The sequence below is a fragment of the Mirounga leonina genome, unplaced genomic scaffold, assembly GCF_011800145.1.
Source record: "Mirounga leonina isolate KUSES-001 unplaced genomic scaffold, KU_Mleo_1.0 Mir_195, whole genome shotgun sequence".
NCBI classification, from domain to species: domain Eukaryota; kingdom Metazoa; phylum Chordata; class Mammalia; order Carnivora; family Phocidae; genus Mirounga; species Mirounga leonina.
Genome location: NW_023270490.1, coordinates 722,661 through 737,789, shown reverse-complemented (window position 1 = coordinate 737,789; position 15,129 = coordinate 722,661). Strand labels below are relative to the sequence as shown.

Below are 15,129 nucleotides of genomic sequence, written 5' to 3'. Positions count from 1 at the left end.
TAGCCAAAGGCAGACACTCAACCGACTGAACCACTTAGGTGCCCCAATTTTACTTACTCTTGATAAACTTTGTTGTTTTGGAATTCTGAAGTCTTTGGAATAGTAGAATGAAGATTTGCTTCCTGTACTGATCAACGGACTCACTAAAGAAGTGAATAAAACCAACAATGCATCAAGTCAGCATCTTCTGAGTACCCAACAGTCCTTGAGTAATCTATACAGTGAGGGTTATACTCATACTCACGGAGGCATGTGCTCTATTATACTGTTTAGAAGATAAAAACCTTGGTGGTCATTGGCTTTGGATGCAATTAGCTTCTGGAAGACACCTAATAACCCAGGCTACAACAAATTAGATCAAATAATACTCCGTTAAAGAGGCAAGGATTAACTGTTCTGAAAGTTACACTTTAAGCAGGTGATGTTTTGGAAAAGGGTGCATGCTATAATAATTAGCGTTTTCACTTTTGTTCCTACTTCTGAAGTATAGTCAGAAAATATCCCATCACAATAAGCCTTAAAGTTAAGTTCCTGAAATTAACCTATTTGGCTCTATTTTTTTATCTCCTACCATGGAGATAATTAAAGGATACCTAATTGTAGTAAAATATACATTAATATTTTCTAATAACTACTTTGTTACATTTATTTTACTTAAGAATTTTTAAAACTCCACTATCCTCAGTTCTCTCCGCTACCTTATAAAACGACAATGACATCAAAATCCCACTCACAATTTTGTCAGCCGCAGCACTTGCTATCGTGTTTGAACCGCGTTCCAAGAACGCTTGGAGAAGCCTCACCAGAGCAGGGATATTTCCTGTTCTTTCCCAAAGCACTGGCTGAAGGAGATGAGGAAATAAGGCCATGTAAGAAGACGGGATATCATTTTTGTGTGTTTCCAGAAGCAAAGACATCACTTGAAAGACGTATGGAATAAATTCTGTTGATAAAAGTAAAAACAGAGCTGTCAGCTTCATAACTAATGGCTCCCACAAAAAGGCACATACCTCACAGGCAGGCTCCATTTTAATAGCCACTTTAATAGTTTTATTCAGTAAGAAAGAAAATAACTTCTTTTAACTTACCTTGTACATCATTTTGTAAAATTTCAGTAAACACCAGAAACAAAGCCTCCTCAAAATTTACAACAGCAGCAGGGTTAGCTTTACAAGTTATTCTTATGGACAAACATATCGCTTCAAACATGTAGTGATTAAAGTGAGGTTTGCTTGGATTCTGAAATTAAAAACAGAAAGCTTACCACCACTCTCCAATAATCCAAGTGACTGTATTAAATATCTAAAATAAAACACACACACCAATCCCTTCTAAAACACACTGAGAGGCCATCTTTTAAAAAAAATCAGTACTAAAAAAAAAAAACCTCAATTACACTTGCCTACATATATGTTAAAGTTTTATATGGACTTTAAAATTCAGAAAATAAAACAATACTAATGCCTATTTCTATTTTCTTTTCTTTTAATGGACAAAAGTCCACTATGAAAAATAAGTCACAGGCAGAGGACTCCACGAGCTTCAGTGTTCCCAGTGCTATAAGGAACTTGTCTGAAAGCCACGTGCTCCCCCAGAGCCAACCCTGTAAGCAGTGCTGGAAGAAACGAGCAGGGACATGTATGACCAGGCTGTGCCTTTAGCCTTGTGTGGGACCTTAGGCAAGCCTTAACCTCTATGGGTCTCAATGTCTGTACCTCCAGAGTGGCACTCCTTTCTATCAGTGGTTTTCAATTTTCAAAGCAACATAACCCTATTTTCCATCAAACGAAGTCCTTCTTGGAAGGCTACCATATGAAGTTGATGAACTTAGAAGTTTGGGGCGGGGGACAGTGGAAGACCCAAGGTCTCTTCTCTCTAAATCCCCCAAGGCCGAAAGCAGTCCAACACCCTTACCAGAACTCAATGGGAAAATGATCACTGTTCTCCAAAGTCCCTGTAATAGTTCTATACATTTATTTCTTTTCCATAGAGTAATTAGGAACAGGCATCTCAACAAGAATTTTGGCAGCCTTAAGCTGACTTTTATTTTCTAAATCTTAGTATTAATAAATATGAAATCAAAATATCTGTAAAATTTTTGATCAAAGGAATGGACCTTACTTGGGGGAAATAAGAGTAAAGGAGACCAGACACAAGGGACTACATCATTTTATAAAAGTCTGAGTAGCCTTTTTTTTGTCCACTTGGTACAGAGCCTGCTTTCCTGCATCTAAGATCATTTCAGATCAATTACTTCTGTACTTTTTCAATTGTAGTCAATGAAACATGTTACTTTTTAAATGAGAATAATTCAAATGAAACATTTTAAAGTTTCTGGACCTACACTTATAAAGGCAAGTGCTGTAATGTCTCCAATCTAATATCTCCCCACACTTTTAAAAGGTACTTAACTGTTGGTCAGGAAGAATCCAGAGAACTTTTCCTAAGCCTGACCCACTGCCAGAGAGTTCTGAGGCTCAAACAGTTTGAAGCATAAGTTAAAAAGCAACTGTACTCTTAAAACTGGTCTTGTTACCTTACTAACAGCTAAAAGCTTCTGTGTAAGCTGAGTGATGAGGGTGGGGATGTAGGGGATTATGGCTTCTTGTAGGAGGGAAAAACTTCTCATGATAGCTGTAAAATATAAAAAGAGCAAGAATAGTTAAAATTCAGAAAGAGTGGTTACGAAAAAAAAAAAAAAAAGTCCACAGACTCACCAACAAAATTTTAAGACCCTTAAGCAACCCCCAGATAGCTCTCTATAAACAATCTAAATGTCCTTTCCTTTCAAAATTATGCCAAGGACTGACAACAAAATTTAGGTACTTTCAGAAAGCCTAAGGCTTAAAAGGAAAAAGGGACAGTAAGAAATAATAAATGACTAAAGAGGCAAACACTGAGCAGGAGGAAGTGGTAGAATGACAGGGGAAGGGGGGCAGTAGCTGGAAGAGAGTAGTTTCCAGTCTCTTCACTTAGAAAATCAATGGCAGGTAATGTTTAGCCCTAGCCTAATGGACACATCACAGCCTACCAAAAACTGAGAGAAGACCATCTGTCCATCTCCCTCCAAAAGAGAGATTAGGGGCCCAAGAAAAATCTAAAAATACACATAAAGCTACGGAGGGTCCACACTACAAGAATACTGCTCATTAATAGATGCCTAAAAACATCTGGCATGAGAGAGACATTATTAAGCTAAAAATGTACATAATTGTTTCTGCACAAGTAGAATAGATGTTTACCAAGCACAGCAGCTACTATGTATCAGGCACAGAGGATAGAAAGTTATCCTCTGTTGCCCCCTAAACTTGGCCATGTTTCTTCTCCCTCAGCCAGACTCACCTTCCAGCTAGCTAACCACTGCGTATCCCTCACTCCCTAGAGAAAACCGTCCCTGAGCTGGGGGGGTCAAGGGGTTTGAGGATGGGTCAGTGCCCCACCTCTGGGCTGGCAGAGTCTGCTGACTCACTCATCCAACAGTACTACTGAGAAGGTATGCATCCGGGTGCTCTCGCACACCCTAGGAACACAGTAATGAGACTACACGCCAGTTAACCTCACAGAGACAGACATTCAACAACAGCAGTCACGCATCACCACTGGGAGAAGTACGGTGCTGAAAACACAAATACGTACCTAGATACACATATAAACACATGTAAACACAGATACACAACATACCCCAGGGGGCCTGACATTTCCTAGGAGTCAGACGCAGCTAGGCTGCTGGAATGCAACAGTGACTAAGTCAGAGCGGTCACCATGACGCTCTCCTGTGGCAGTGGGCAGGGGCTGACAGCTGCCTGTGTTCTTGGCAGTAGCTCTGCGGAGGCAGGATGCGTGTGCAGCCCAGCAAGTGCACCCGGGCTTCACGCCAAGACCTAGCCTAGCATCTAGCAAGCCATCAACAAAAGTCTCGTCTGATCTCTGCCCTCGACAAAATCAATCTAGGTAAAGAAAAAGGGAGTTTGCTACTTTAACAAGAGGAGCTCTATACCAAACTAGGGTAAATTTTTTTCTGAAAATACCATTAACAGTAAACAAAAGGTTTTCCATTTAAAAATAATCTAAACCTACCTAATGCTTAGCCCACAATATCTGGTTCATAGACTACGTAACCTAAAGTACAACTCAGAGCATTCGCCCCTGTAATCGGAGATGGGGTTCTTATAGTCTATACACCAGGGAAACGGCCTACCTTTCATAATATATTCATTTTCTGAAGAGCCAGGAAGTGTGAGAGCTTTGAAAAGGTTTGTTAGCAGAATCTCAACAAACGGTGCGATTTCTGCGGCTGTAAAGCTATAGATGAAAAAACAGCTTTCAGTCACTGCCAACTCTTGAGCTGATCACTCTGGAATACCCTTGGGCAACCACTAAATCACACTTCTTGGCATAAAAGCTAGCCATCTCCCACCACTGACAATCAACAGACAGCTTAGGAAAGTAACTGTTTACATGTGTTCATGTAAAATTCCTAAAAAGGCACATCTGGGATCAAACACAAACCAAAATCCAGGCAAACCGGACATCTAAAGCTGTTCAGGTCACCCTTGGGTCATATCCATCCTCACCGAGAATAGAGCTCCGACTCGGGGTCTCAGTCATTTGCTTTTCCTGGAGCAGGTGCATAAATTCTGCATTGAGTTCTGGGCCTGAAGACAGGTACTGGTTTGACTCACCTCAAAGGATGTCCTTTCAACCCTTAATTGGCTCTAAGAATATCTGCACTTCAAGTTCTTAAAGAAGAAAAGAACCTAGAACTGTTTTACATCTCTTACCCAAAGCTCAGTTTCAAGAAATAACACTGCTGAAGAATGGCCTGAAAGACACGCAGACCGTCCATTCCTCTACATTGTCTCCTTGGCTCAGGCCAGAAGAACTACTGTCTGGGATCCTAGGGAATTATTTTCACTCAGTTGTGTCCTATCTCCACATGGGGTAATAATGCAAAAATGGCCACGTAAAAACAACTTTGTTGCATGATGTTGCAAGAACACCCCCTTAATGAAGGCCCATTTCTGAGTTGCCTTCTAAGTAACTGTTTAATTTTAATCTCAAGGACACTGAAAATTTTAACTTACCAAGTTGCCCTCTATGCCTTGGTTGCAAGGAGACAGCACACAAATTGCAGGAGTTTCCTTAACTCCTGAACAGGATCCTTGGACACACATTTCTTTTTAGAATCTCACCCCATTATTTTCCTTTGCTCCAATTTCCTATTTAACTTTTTGTCATAATGTATCTATTTTTAGCATACGACCTCATCTTTTTGGACTGAGACAGAATTATTAAATGAGGGAAAAGTACACATTTATTTTTCAAACTAATGACATTATGAATATAGTCAAAGAGAACTTTGAGCAGCACAGAACAGTTCCCCACCCTAAGCTGAAAAAATAGAAATTGTTTAGAATCAAATACTTACAGAGTGGTGTTGTTCGGCCCTCTCATGGTAAACAGCCTCTCAAGAGCATGTGCTGCATAAGTATGAACAACAATACTTTCAGCTTGAAGGTGATTAATCAAGAGAGGAATAGAGACTAAAAGATGTTCTTTTGGTACCTGAAAAACACAATAATATGCATGCTTTAAGTCAATGATGCAACCTTAGAAGGGCTTGCTGATTATGGAAAGTGTGTTTTTTTCAGCTGTTACAATGGGAGACGATACGGATGAGAAATCAAACTTCTACCTCCATGTAATGGCTCAATTCACATTCACAATTCTCTTTCTCTGAGCATTAAACTATGGTTAGAGGAAAATCTTGCAGATAAAAACACACATCATGAAATAGTACTATAATGGACAAGCAAACTAAGATTTCATTAATATTAAGAACTACACTTTTCACTAGCAGGTATTTCTTGGAAAAGTCATTTAAGCTGTCTGTGCCTCATTTTCTCTTCTAAAAAAAGGGGTGGTGCAAAAATAAGAATACTAATCTTCATTAGAAAATTCTAGGGGCGCCTGGGTGGCTCAGCCAGTTGAACATCCGACTCGATCTCAGGTCAGGTCTTAATCTCAGGGTTGTGAGTTCAAAGCCCTGTGTTGGGCTCCATGCTGGGTGTGGAGCCTATGGAAGGGGAAGGGGAGTAAGGAAAGGGAAGGAAGGAAGGAAAGGGAAGGAGAAGGAAGGAAGGAGAGGGAAGGAGAAGGAAGGAAGGAAAGAAGGAAGGAAGGAAGGAAAGGGAAGGAAAGGGAAGGAAAGGAAAGGAAAGGGAAGGAAGGGAAGGAAGGAAAAGGAAGGAAAGGAAAGGAAGAAAGAAAGAAAAAAGAAAGAAACATCTAAAAATTTAGAATTCCCATCCATTACTCTTTAAAATAGAGCAGCTTCAGGGAGCCTGGGTGGTGCAGTCGGCTGAGTATCTGACTCTTGATTTTGAGACAGGTGGTGGTCTTGGGGTCATGACACTGAGCCCCGCATTGGGCTCCGCGTTTGGCACAGAGTCTGTTTGACACTCTCTCTCCTTCCCTCTGTGCCCCCCCACCCCCCCACACACATGTGTGCTCAATCTCTCTCTCAAATAAATAAATCAATCTTTTAGGGCGCCTGGGTGGCTCAGTTGGTTGAGCGACTGCCTTCGGCTCAGGTCATGATCCTGGAGTCCCGGGATCGAGTCCCGCATCGGGCTCCCTGCTCGGCAGGGAGTCTGCTTCTCCCTCTGACCCTCCCCCCTCTCATGTGCTTGCTCTCTCTCATTCTCTCTCTCAAATAAATAAATAAAATCTTTAAAAAATAAAAAAAATTAAAAAAAATAAATCAATCTTTTAAAAAATAAAGCAGAGCAGCTTCACAAGGTTGCATGTAACCCTTGTAAATATGTGCCAAAGACATAAAAATTATAAATCAAGAAATTATAAACTGGATAGTCTTATGATGGGGATACCACACAACTATTAAAAAATGAACTACATCTACTAAAATGAGTACGTCTCAAAAACAATATCAAGCACAGTAAAAAAAGACAACATGTGTAGAACGAACCTATAGCATACCATTTATATTAAATAAAAAAAAAATTTTTTTTTTAAGATTTTTTATTTATTTGAGAGAGAGAGAGACAGCGAGAGAGGGAACACAAGCAGGGGGAGTGGGAGAAGGAAAGGCAGGCTTCCGCTGAGCAGGGAGCCTGATGTGGGACTTGATCCCAGGACCCTGGGATCATGACCTGAGCCGAAGGCAGACACCCTAATGACTGAACCACCCAGGCGCCCCTATATAAATAAAATTTTAAACCTATGGAATACTATAAAACTTTTGTGGAAACAAGTATGTAATAAAACCATAAACACACGAGAATGCAAACAGCTAAAAGTACAATGTGAAAAACTTCTGTAAGATAAATGACAGGTTTCTCCAACAAATAACAGGCATATGAAAGGGGAGGAGACCTCTGTCATCAAATAAGAAACAAGACACAGGGGTGCCTGGGTGGCTCAGTACGTTAAGCATCTGCCTTTGGCTCAGGTCATGATCTTAGGGTCCTGGGATCAAGCCCTATGTTGGGCTCCCTGCTCAGTGAGTCTGCTTCTCCTTCTGCCCCTCCCCCCTGCTTGTGCACACTTTCTCTCTAATAAATAAATAAAATCTTAAAAGAAAGACAAGACATATAATCAACCATAAGCAATGTGTGTACCTTGTTCGGATCCCAATTTTTTATGAAAATCACTGTATAATGATTATTTTTGAGACAAAGAAAATTAAGCATGGTCTGGAATCCTAAGTTCTTAAGAAGTTATCATTCTGTTAGATGTGGATGTCAAGAAGGACTGCATAGAAGGGAAGAGAGGCTGGTATACAATAAAACTTAAGAGATTAAATGGCATATAACACATAAATCAAAAGCTACTTACTTGATTCCTAAAAATCATAATGTATTTGATACCATCAGCTTTAAGGACAGGAAATTCATTCACTATTAAAAAAATAAAACCATAGTTATTTAAGTGCTCAGGACTATTACGCCCAGATTGGCAACATTATCAGATTTTTGAAACAGTTTTGGTAACCATGTCAAATAATTGAAGCTTATTTAATTATATAAAGATCTACTATGTAGCTATTCGTTCTGGTAAGATTATGATTAATTTTTTTTCCTTTTGTAAGTTTCATTACAAATGGACATGCACTTACTACTTACATTAATTGAATAAAAATGATTTAGACCACAAGCTAATAACCATATATCATCTTTTAGCTAGAAGTGAAGCTATTCTGAATCAAAAACATGTCTCTCAGGCTGGGATTTGCTTTAATATATGTGCTGTCAAAGCAAGCACTGGCTGGGATTTCCTTTAAACTGCTCTAATGGTGGGAAAATATATTAGTGAAAAAAGAATACTGATCAATTACTTAAAATTCTTAAAGCCAGATGACAGTACACGTGGATGTCCATTACAATATTCTCCCTCTTAGTATATTTAAAATTTCCTTACAAAAAGCTTTTTTATTTTTTTAAAAAGTAGGCCCCATGCCCTGCATGGAGTCCAACATGGGGCTTGAGCTCATGACCCTCAGATCAAGACCTGAGCTGAGATCAAGAGTCAGACACTTAACTGAGTGAGCCACCCAGGTGCCTGCCATACAAAAAGTTTTTAGAAAGGGAATATATAATGTATATACTTTCATACATAGGAAGTTATCCGGGCGCCTGGGTGGCTCAGTTGGTTGGGCGACTGCCTTCGGCTCGGGTCGTGATCCTGGAGTCCCGGGATCGAGTCCCGCACCGGGCTCCCTGCTCGGCAGGGAGTCTGCTTTGCCCTCTGACCCTCCCCCCTCTCATGTACTCTCTCTCATTCTCTCTCTCTCAAATAAATAAATAAAATCTTTAAAAAAAAAAAAAAAAAAAAAAGGGTGCCTGGGTGGCTCAGTTGGTTAAGCGACTGCCTTCGGCTCAGGTCATGATCCTGGAGTCCCAGGATCGAGTCCCGCATCGGGCTCCCTGCTCAGCAGGGAGTCTGCTTCTCCCTCTGACCCTCCCCTGTCTCATGCTCTCTCTCTCTATCTCATTCTCTCTCTCAAATAAATAAAATCTTTAAAAAAAAAAAAAAACATAAGAAGTTATCCTTAATTATCAGTTTGAAGTACTTTAAATTTACTTCAATTTTTAAGATTACATTTTTTAAATGAGAAGGGAAAGAAAACTGAAGTATAATTCCTAGAGTATGCACCAGCCTAACAAAGCTGAGCTACAATTTCATCTTAGTTGTTCCTATTTTCCTTCTATACAAGCAACATCTTCTTTAAAGAAAGTTAATTTCAACAGTGCAAGATCTGGGGAAACCATTTGAGATTTTATTCAATAAAAGAAGTAACTGCAGAGACGCCTGGGTGACTTATTGGGTTAAGCATCTGCCTTCAGCTCAGGTCATGATCTCAGGGTCCTGGGATTGAGCCCCCCTCTCCCTGCTCAGCGGAGAGTCTGCTTTTCCCTCTGCTCGTCTCCCTGCCCATTTCTCTCTCTCAGATAAATAAAATCCTTAAAAAAAAAAAAAAAAAAAAAAGGAATAACTGCCACAAGGACAGGAGCCAATTTTTTGAGTATCACGGTGCTGTAGAGCCCCGATTATGACCTTATGACTTTTGCCATGTTACTTATTTTGTAGTATAAAATAACAATGCAGGGGTGCCTGGCTGGCTCAATCAGTAGAGGATGTGAATCCTGATGTTCAGGGTCTTGAGTTTTAGCCACACGTTGGATGCAGAGATACTAGATACTTAAAAAACAAAAACAAAAAAAACCACTCAAGTAAAAAGTAAGTGGCATAAAAAATTTTTCACAAACTCACCATTAGCTGATTTTAAATCAGGGAGAATGTGATTCACAAAGAACTCAGTCAGGTTTACAAGTTCATTTGCTTGTGTAATTCCATGCTGAAAAACAATTTTTAACAGGGTAAATGACATGAAATATCTGTATACATCTGATACAATCTATCACATAGGAAATTTAGGCAACTTTTAAAAAACAGGTTATGGGGTGCCTCGTTGGCTCAGGTGGTTGAGCGTCTGACTCTTGATTTCAGCTTGGGTCATTATCTCAAGGTTGTGATGCCTGAAGCCTGCTTAAGAGTCTCTCTCCCCTTCTCCATTTGCCCCTCACCCCCCTCTAAAATAACAAACAGGTTACAAATGGAGATGAACACTTCAAATCACAAACTGCTTAAATATAAAAAACCAAGACTATTTTAATAGACAATAAAGAAATCTCCCTAATTTAAGGAACAGCTAAATTTAAATTAAGCACATTATATACACCAAGTCTCAGCTAAGGGAAACAAGTGTGGTATCTATCAGTTTTCTATCCATAAGAAAATAAAGTGCTTAATATATCAATGTAAAGTCATCTTGGGAGACTATATGAATTCGAATCGGAACTAACAGGTTATCTAGCAAAGTAGGCTGATCATTAGAAATGTATTACTTCTTTCTGATTTCTGTGATTACCACACCAAGTCTATTTTAAAAACAAGACTATATTGAAAAGATTCACCTTCTGTGTTTGGGCTTTTGATGCCAAAGATGTCACTAGGTAAATGGCTGCATCTTTGTGTTTCCAGTTGACAGATGGGTTTTTTGCATATTCTTGCAGCATGGAATTAACATAACCAGAAAAGATTCCTGTCACAGGTCCCTCAAAAAACTTGCACAATCCTCGTACTAGATCACAAGCGGCTCTGCGTCTAGTATCAATATCTATAAAATCAAAGGGAAATATGTCATAAAAGAAACAACCACAAACCAAGTGACCAAGATTATAAGGCAACAAATTGTCATCTGATCGCTCTTAGCAACATCAACAATGAAAAAGAACACTAAAAAAAAAGAAGAAAAAGAACATTCTTTTGTTCACAAGAAACACAAAATGGGAACTAAAAAGGATACAGTAGTAGTTACACACTAATAAGCATATAAAAAAGAGAAGGCAGATGATTCAATGTTGGACTCTACACCCAAGCTCAGACAAGAGTCCTCTTTAAGGTGTATAAAGTTAGAGGAGGAAAGGCTTGGTTAAGACAGCATACTTACCCTGACTCCCACTCCTCCCCAGTGACCAGAAAGAGCAACTTTAAAAGAGCCTTGCTATCAGACTAAGTTCAAAACCAAAATACATACCAGATCCTTCCAAATCTCTTCTTATGTACTCCTCAGAATTGTCTTCAAAGGCTTCTTCATCAGCGGCTACAAAGAGAGATGGCACTTCAAATAACCCCTCAAAAGACATGACAAAAGTCATTGTACTTTCACAGCCAAGTACACAGAAGACTATGTAGAACTGCCATGTTTTCCAGCAGAATGTTCCTTCCCAAAAAAACTTCATATATATATATATGTATGTATATACATATACACACACACACACATTTTTAAAAAGAAGTTTATATGAGAGAGCACAAGCGAGAGAGAGAAAGCACAAGCAGGGGCAGAGGGAGAGGGAGAAGCAGGCTCCCCGCAGAGCAGGAAGCCCGATGCAGGGCTCGATCCCAGGAACCCGGGGTCATGACCTGAGCCGAAGGCAGACGCTTCACGAATGAGCCACCCAGGTGCCCCTACTTCATATATTCTTTATCATTACTTAAGAGCAGCAAATGCCACCCTAAACAATTGGGTAACAGGTAATTCACAGCTCACTTGTTCTAATGTGACCGTGTCCCCAGAATTGGACTTTACCAATCACCAACTTCAAAAAGTTGAATATTGAGGCCCAACCTAGAGATGTCAACTTTTATTCTGCTAGACAAGGACATTAAAAAAACAAAGAGCCTGGGGCACCTCGATGGCTCAGTCGTTAAACGTCTTCCTTCGGCTCAGGTCATGATCCCAGGGTCCTGGGATTGAGCCCCACACTGGGCTCCCTGCTCCGTGGGAAGCCTGCTTCTCCCTCTCCCACTCCCCCTGCTTGTGTTCCCTCTCTCGCTATGTCTCTGTCAAATAAATAAATAAAATCTTAAAAAAAAAAAGGGGGGCCTAACAACTATAATCACCATTTCATAAAAGTCATTTCAAACCAGACAAAGTAGGAGAGGCAATACCAAAATAAAGATCTGTCCTTTATAGTTTTATGAAAACACAAAAGGAAATAAAACCTCACATTGTACTGTCCTTAATTCCGCTTTTAGTTGCTGATAATTTGAGAACCACTGATCTAATGATTGTTTTGACATAAAACACAATTCCTTCCACATTTACTGCCTGTTCTTCCCAGCTGTAAGAAGGAAAGACAGTTTGTATACAAATATAGTGTCTTAGGGCTCTCTTAACCTTAATCAGAAACTGAGTGGGCTTTAGCTCTGCATTTAAAGGTTATCAATCACTTCTACACTCAACTGAACAATAGTTATTTGCCCCAGTGAAACACTAAATCAAACAATACCAAATTCTTTCCTAAACTGAGATCCTGGATGGTTTACTTTCTTCTCAATGTAACAGGAATATCTGTAGCCTTATTCAGTATTTCTGTGAAAAATGCTCTACAGTAGAAAACAAAGCTCATCCCAGCAACACTCACAAATGTCTTTTTTATCACTTTTTTCTCCTTCTGTCTTGGTTTAGAAAATAGGGAGCAAGTGACCTACAGGAAGTTTTAATTAGCAATAAAAAAAATTAGACTGCATTTATTATAAAAAGCAACAGGGAGCAGACTTAATAATAAATTTATACTAATACATGCTTTAAAAAAAGCAAGCTTTAATCTCCTGAAAAGGCTTCAAACTTCGCTATAATTACCTCTAAATTCCATGTTAGGCACAATAACCTTCTCACAGATACTCGTCAGCGTGCTCTGGTCCTCAAACAGATTCTTATAGTGAGGCCGCTCACAAACTGAAGCCAGAAACTGAATGGCGTTACTTACTAACTGGAATAAAACACAAAAATACGTATTTTTTTTTAATAGGCATATTTTTAAGAGCAGAACTGAATCATTTATTAATTGGGGGAGGTAGGGAGGCAATGTCTTAATTATTTGTCTCCACCATCATCTTACCAAGTCATATTTAACCTCTTGACCTGTTGTAACTAGTAAATTCCAGATGGCTGTGACAAAACGAGGCAGGTACCGTTGAAATTCTTCATCATACTTCTGTGCATAGAGTGCAGCATTGTCACAAATCTGGGATTTTAAGAGCTCCAATAAGCCTGCTTCCTCTTCATCCTCACATAAGAAAAAACAGAAAACTCAAACATAAAACTTTAAAGTTACCATTAATACAGAGTAGCTGTAATTCCGTCAACTAAAAATAAAACCTAGGGTTGTAATCTACAACTATGCCATTGTCAATGTATTCATTTAGTCTTTCAAATAAATAACAAATGAAATACTTATCATTTATTAATCATGAAGCGTAGCTCTCAAAGTTTTCAAATTAAATAGAGACTTTTCTTCTGGTTGCTGAATTGCAAAATATTTACATATTCAATTGAAAATAATATAGAGAAACCTGAATGATAAAAGGCCATATCACATTTCCCTTTGTAACATGGTCAGCTATACTGTCTTGCTATCTCCTCCCATAAGGTTCTCATTTCAAATACATTAAGATAAAATAATGCTATGGGATGGGGCACCTAGGTGGCTTAGTCAATTAAGTGTCTGCCTTTGGCTCAGGTAATGATCCAGGGTCCTGGGATTGAGCCCCGCATCGGACTCCCTGCTCCGCGATGAGCCTGCTTCTCCTTCTCCCTCTGCCCCTGCTCGTGTGCTATCTCTCTTGATCACTCTATCTCTCAAATAAATAAAATCATTAAAAAATAAAAATAATAATAATGCTATAGGATTCTCACCAACAATATTCTGGCTATAAAATATTAAACAGCAATCTAATTTAAGGGTCAAACTTGTGGTCTGCAGGCCTGCTGCCTATTTTTGTAAGTAAAGTCTTATGGAAACACAGCCATGCTCATTCCTTCTTTATGTTTACACAATTTATAGTACTGCCTATGACTGCTTTCATTCAACTACAACTGCAGAGCTGAGTAGCTGGAACAGAGACTGTACAGCCCACAAAGCCAAAAATATTTACCACCTAAACCTTTACAGGAAAAGTTTGCCAACCCCAATCTAAACCATGACAGTCATTTATATAATGATCTCTACTGTGATGGCAATCCATAAACACCTTTTGAGCTGTACTATGTGCCAAAGAACTCAAAGTTAGAAGAGAGAACAGGTGGTTCCTCAAGGCATAAATGTAAGGGATATTACACAGTGAGAGGACATAAGGTAGTACCTGGTTAAATGGGCAAACAGCTCCCTGTAAGAATCCTAGGTGAAAAACTTCCTTTAGACAGAAGTGTGAAGACAAGCTTCGTTTTCTAAGGGCATCGTTTTTTTCCTACTGGACTGAAAGAATTATTTCATGGGGGCCGAATCTTTTTTGTTGCTTTTTAGTTGGTAAATCCCAGACAAAATTTGCTGCACACCCACAGAAACAATTCTCTCTCTGCATCCTACTCCCCAAAACTGATTTGAACCACCTGGTCTAATTTTATCTGAAACGGAAGCATTCTTAATATTTTGCTTTTTAAGTTTTTTGTTTCTTGGAAAAAAGAATATAGACTGTAAATCTATTAATATAGAATATAGATTGTATATATCTATAGAATATAGATTGTAAGTCTATTAATAAACAAGTAAATGATAACACGAAGTGCTATGATGAAAAGTACATATTACAAAACCCAGACCAGAAACTTTAACACATTACAAACCTTCATAATGTCCCCACGTTCCCAGGCTGTACTGACTTTTTAAAAAGAGGCTACTGGTACAAAGGTTTAAGTTTTCTTAATATTTTCAATGATAGCTTTCTATTTCATAAAATGTTCACGGTGTGAATACTCTTGAGGCTTTACTTTCAATCTTGTAAAGAAAAAGCATCCTCTAGGGGCACCTGGGTGGCTCAGTCGTTAAGCGTCTGCCTTGAGCTCAGGTCATGATCCCAGGGTCCTGGGATCGAGCCTCACATTGGGCTCCCTGCTCTGCGGGAAGCCTGCTTTCCCTCTCTCACTCCCCCTGCTTGTGTTCCCTTTCTCTCAGTGTCTCTGTCAAATAAATAAAATCTTAAAAAAAAAAATAGCCTTCTCTATAAATTGTGAATCTACCTATGCCAAGCCACAATAAGGCT

The 15,129-nt window shown here is 39.2% G+C and overlaps 1 protein-coding gene across 2 annotated transcripts in view; it reads right to left on the bottom strand.

The window, feature by feature from the left end:
• CSE1L (chromosome segregation 1 like) overlaps nt 1-15,129 on the bottom strand; it is a 45,528-nt gene that overhangs the window by 5,800 nt on the left and 24,599 nt on the right. For both annotated transcript variants that reach the window (XM_035025359.1, XM_035025360.1), the window contains 13 exons: nt 12,990-13,157; nt 12,731-12,860; nt 11,120-11,185; nt 10,497-10,699; nt 9,793-9,877; nt 7,858-7,919; nt 5,429-5,565; nt 4,199-4,302; nt 2,537-2,634; nt 1,089-1,239; nt 735-943; nt 245-342; nt 58-143 (listed from right to left, as the gene is read on the bottom strand). In XM_035025359.1, coding sequence (XP_034881250.1) covers nt 58-143; nt 245-342; nt 735-943; nt 1,089-1,239; nt 2,537-2,634; nt 4,199-4,302; nt 5,429-5,565; nt 7,858-7,919; nt 9,793-9,877; nt 10,497-10,699; nt 11,120-11,185; nt 12,731-12,860; nt 12,990-13,157 — 1,597 coding nt within the window. The remainder of the gene's footprint in view (nt 1-57; nt 144-244; nt 343-734; nt 944-1,088; nt 1,240-2,536; nt 2,635-4,198; nt 4,303-5,428; nt 5,566-7,857; nt 7,920-9,792; nt 9,878-10,496; nt 10,700-11,119; nt 11,186-12,730; nt 12,861-12,989; nt 13,158-15,129) is intronic.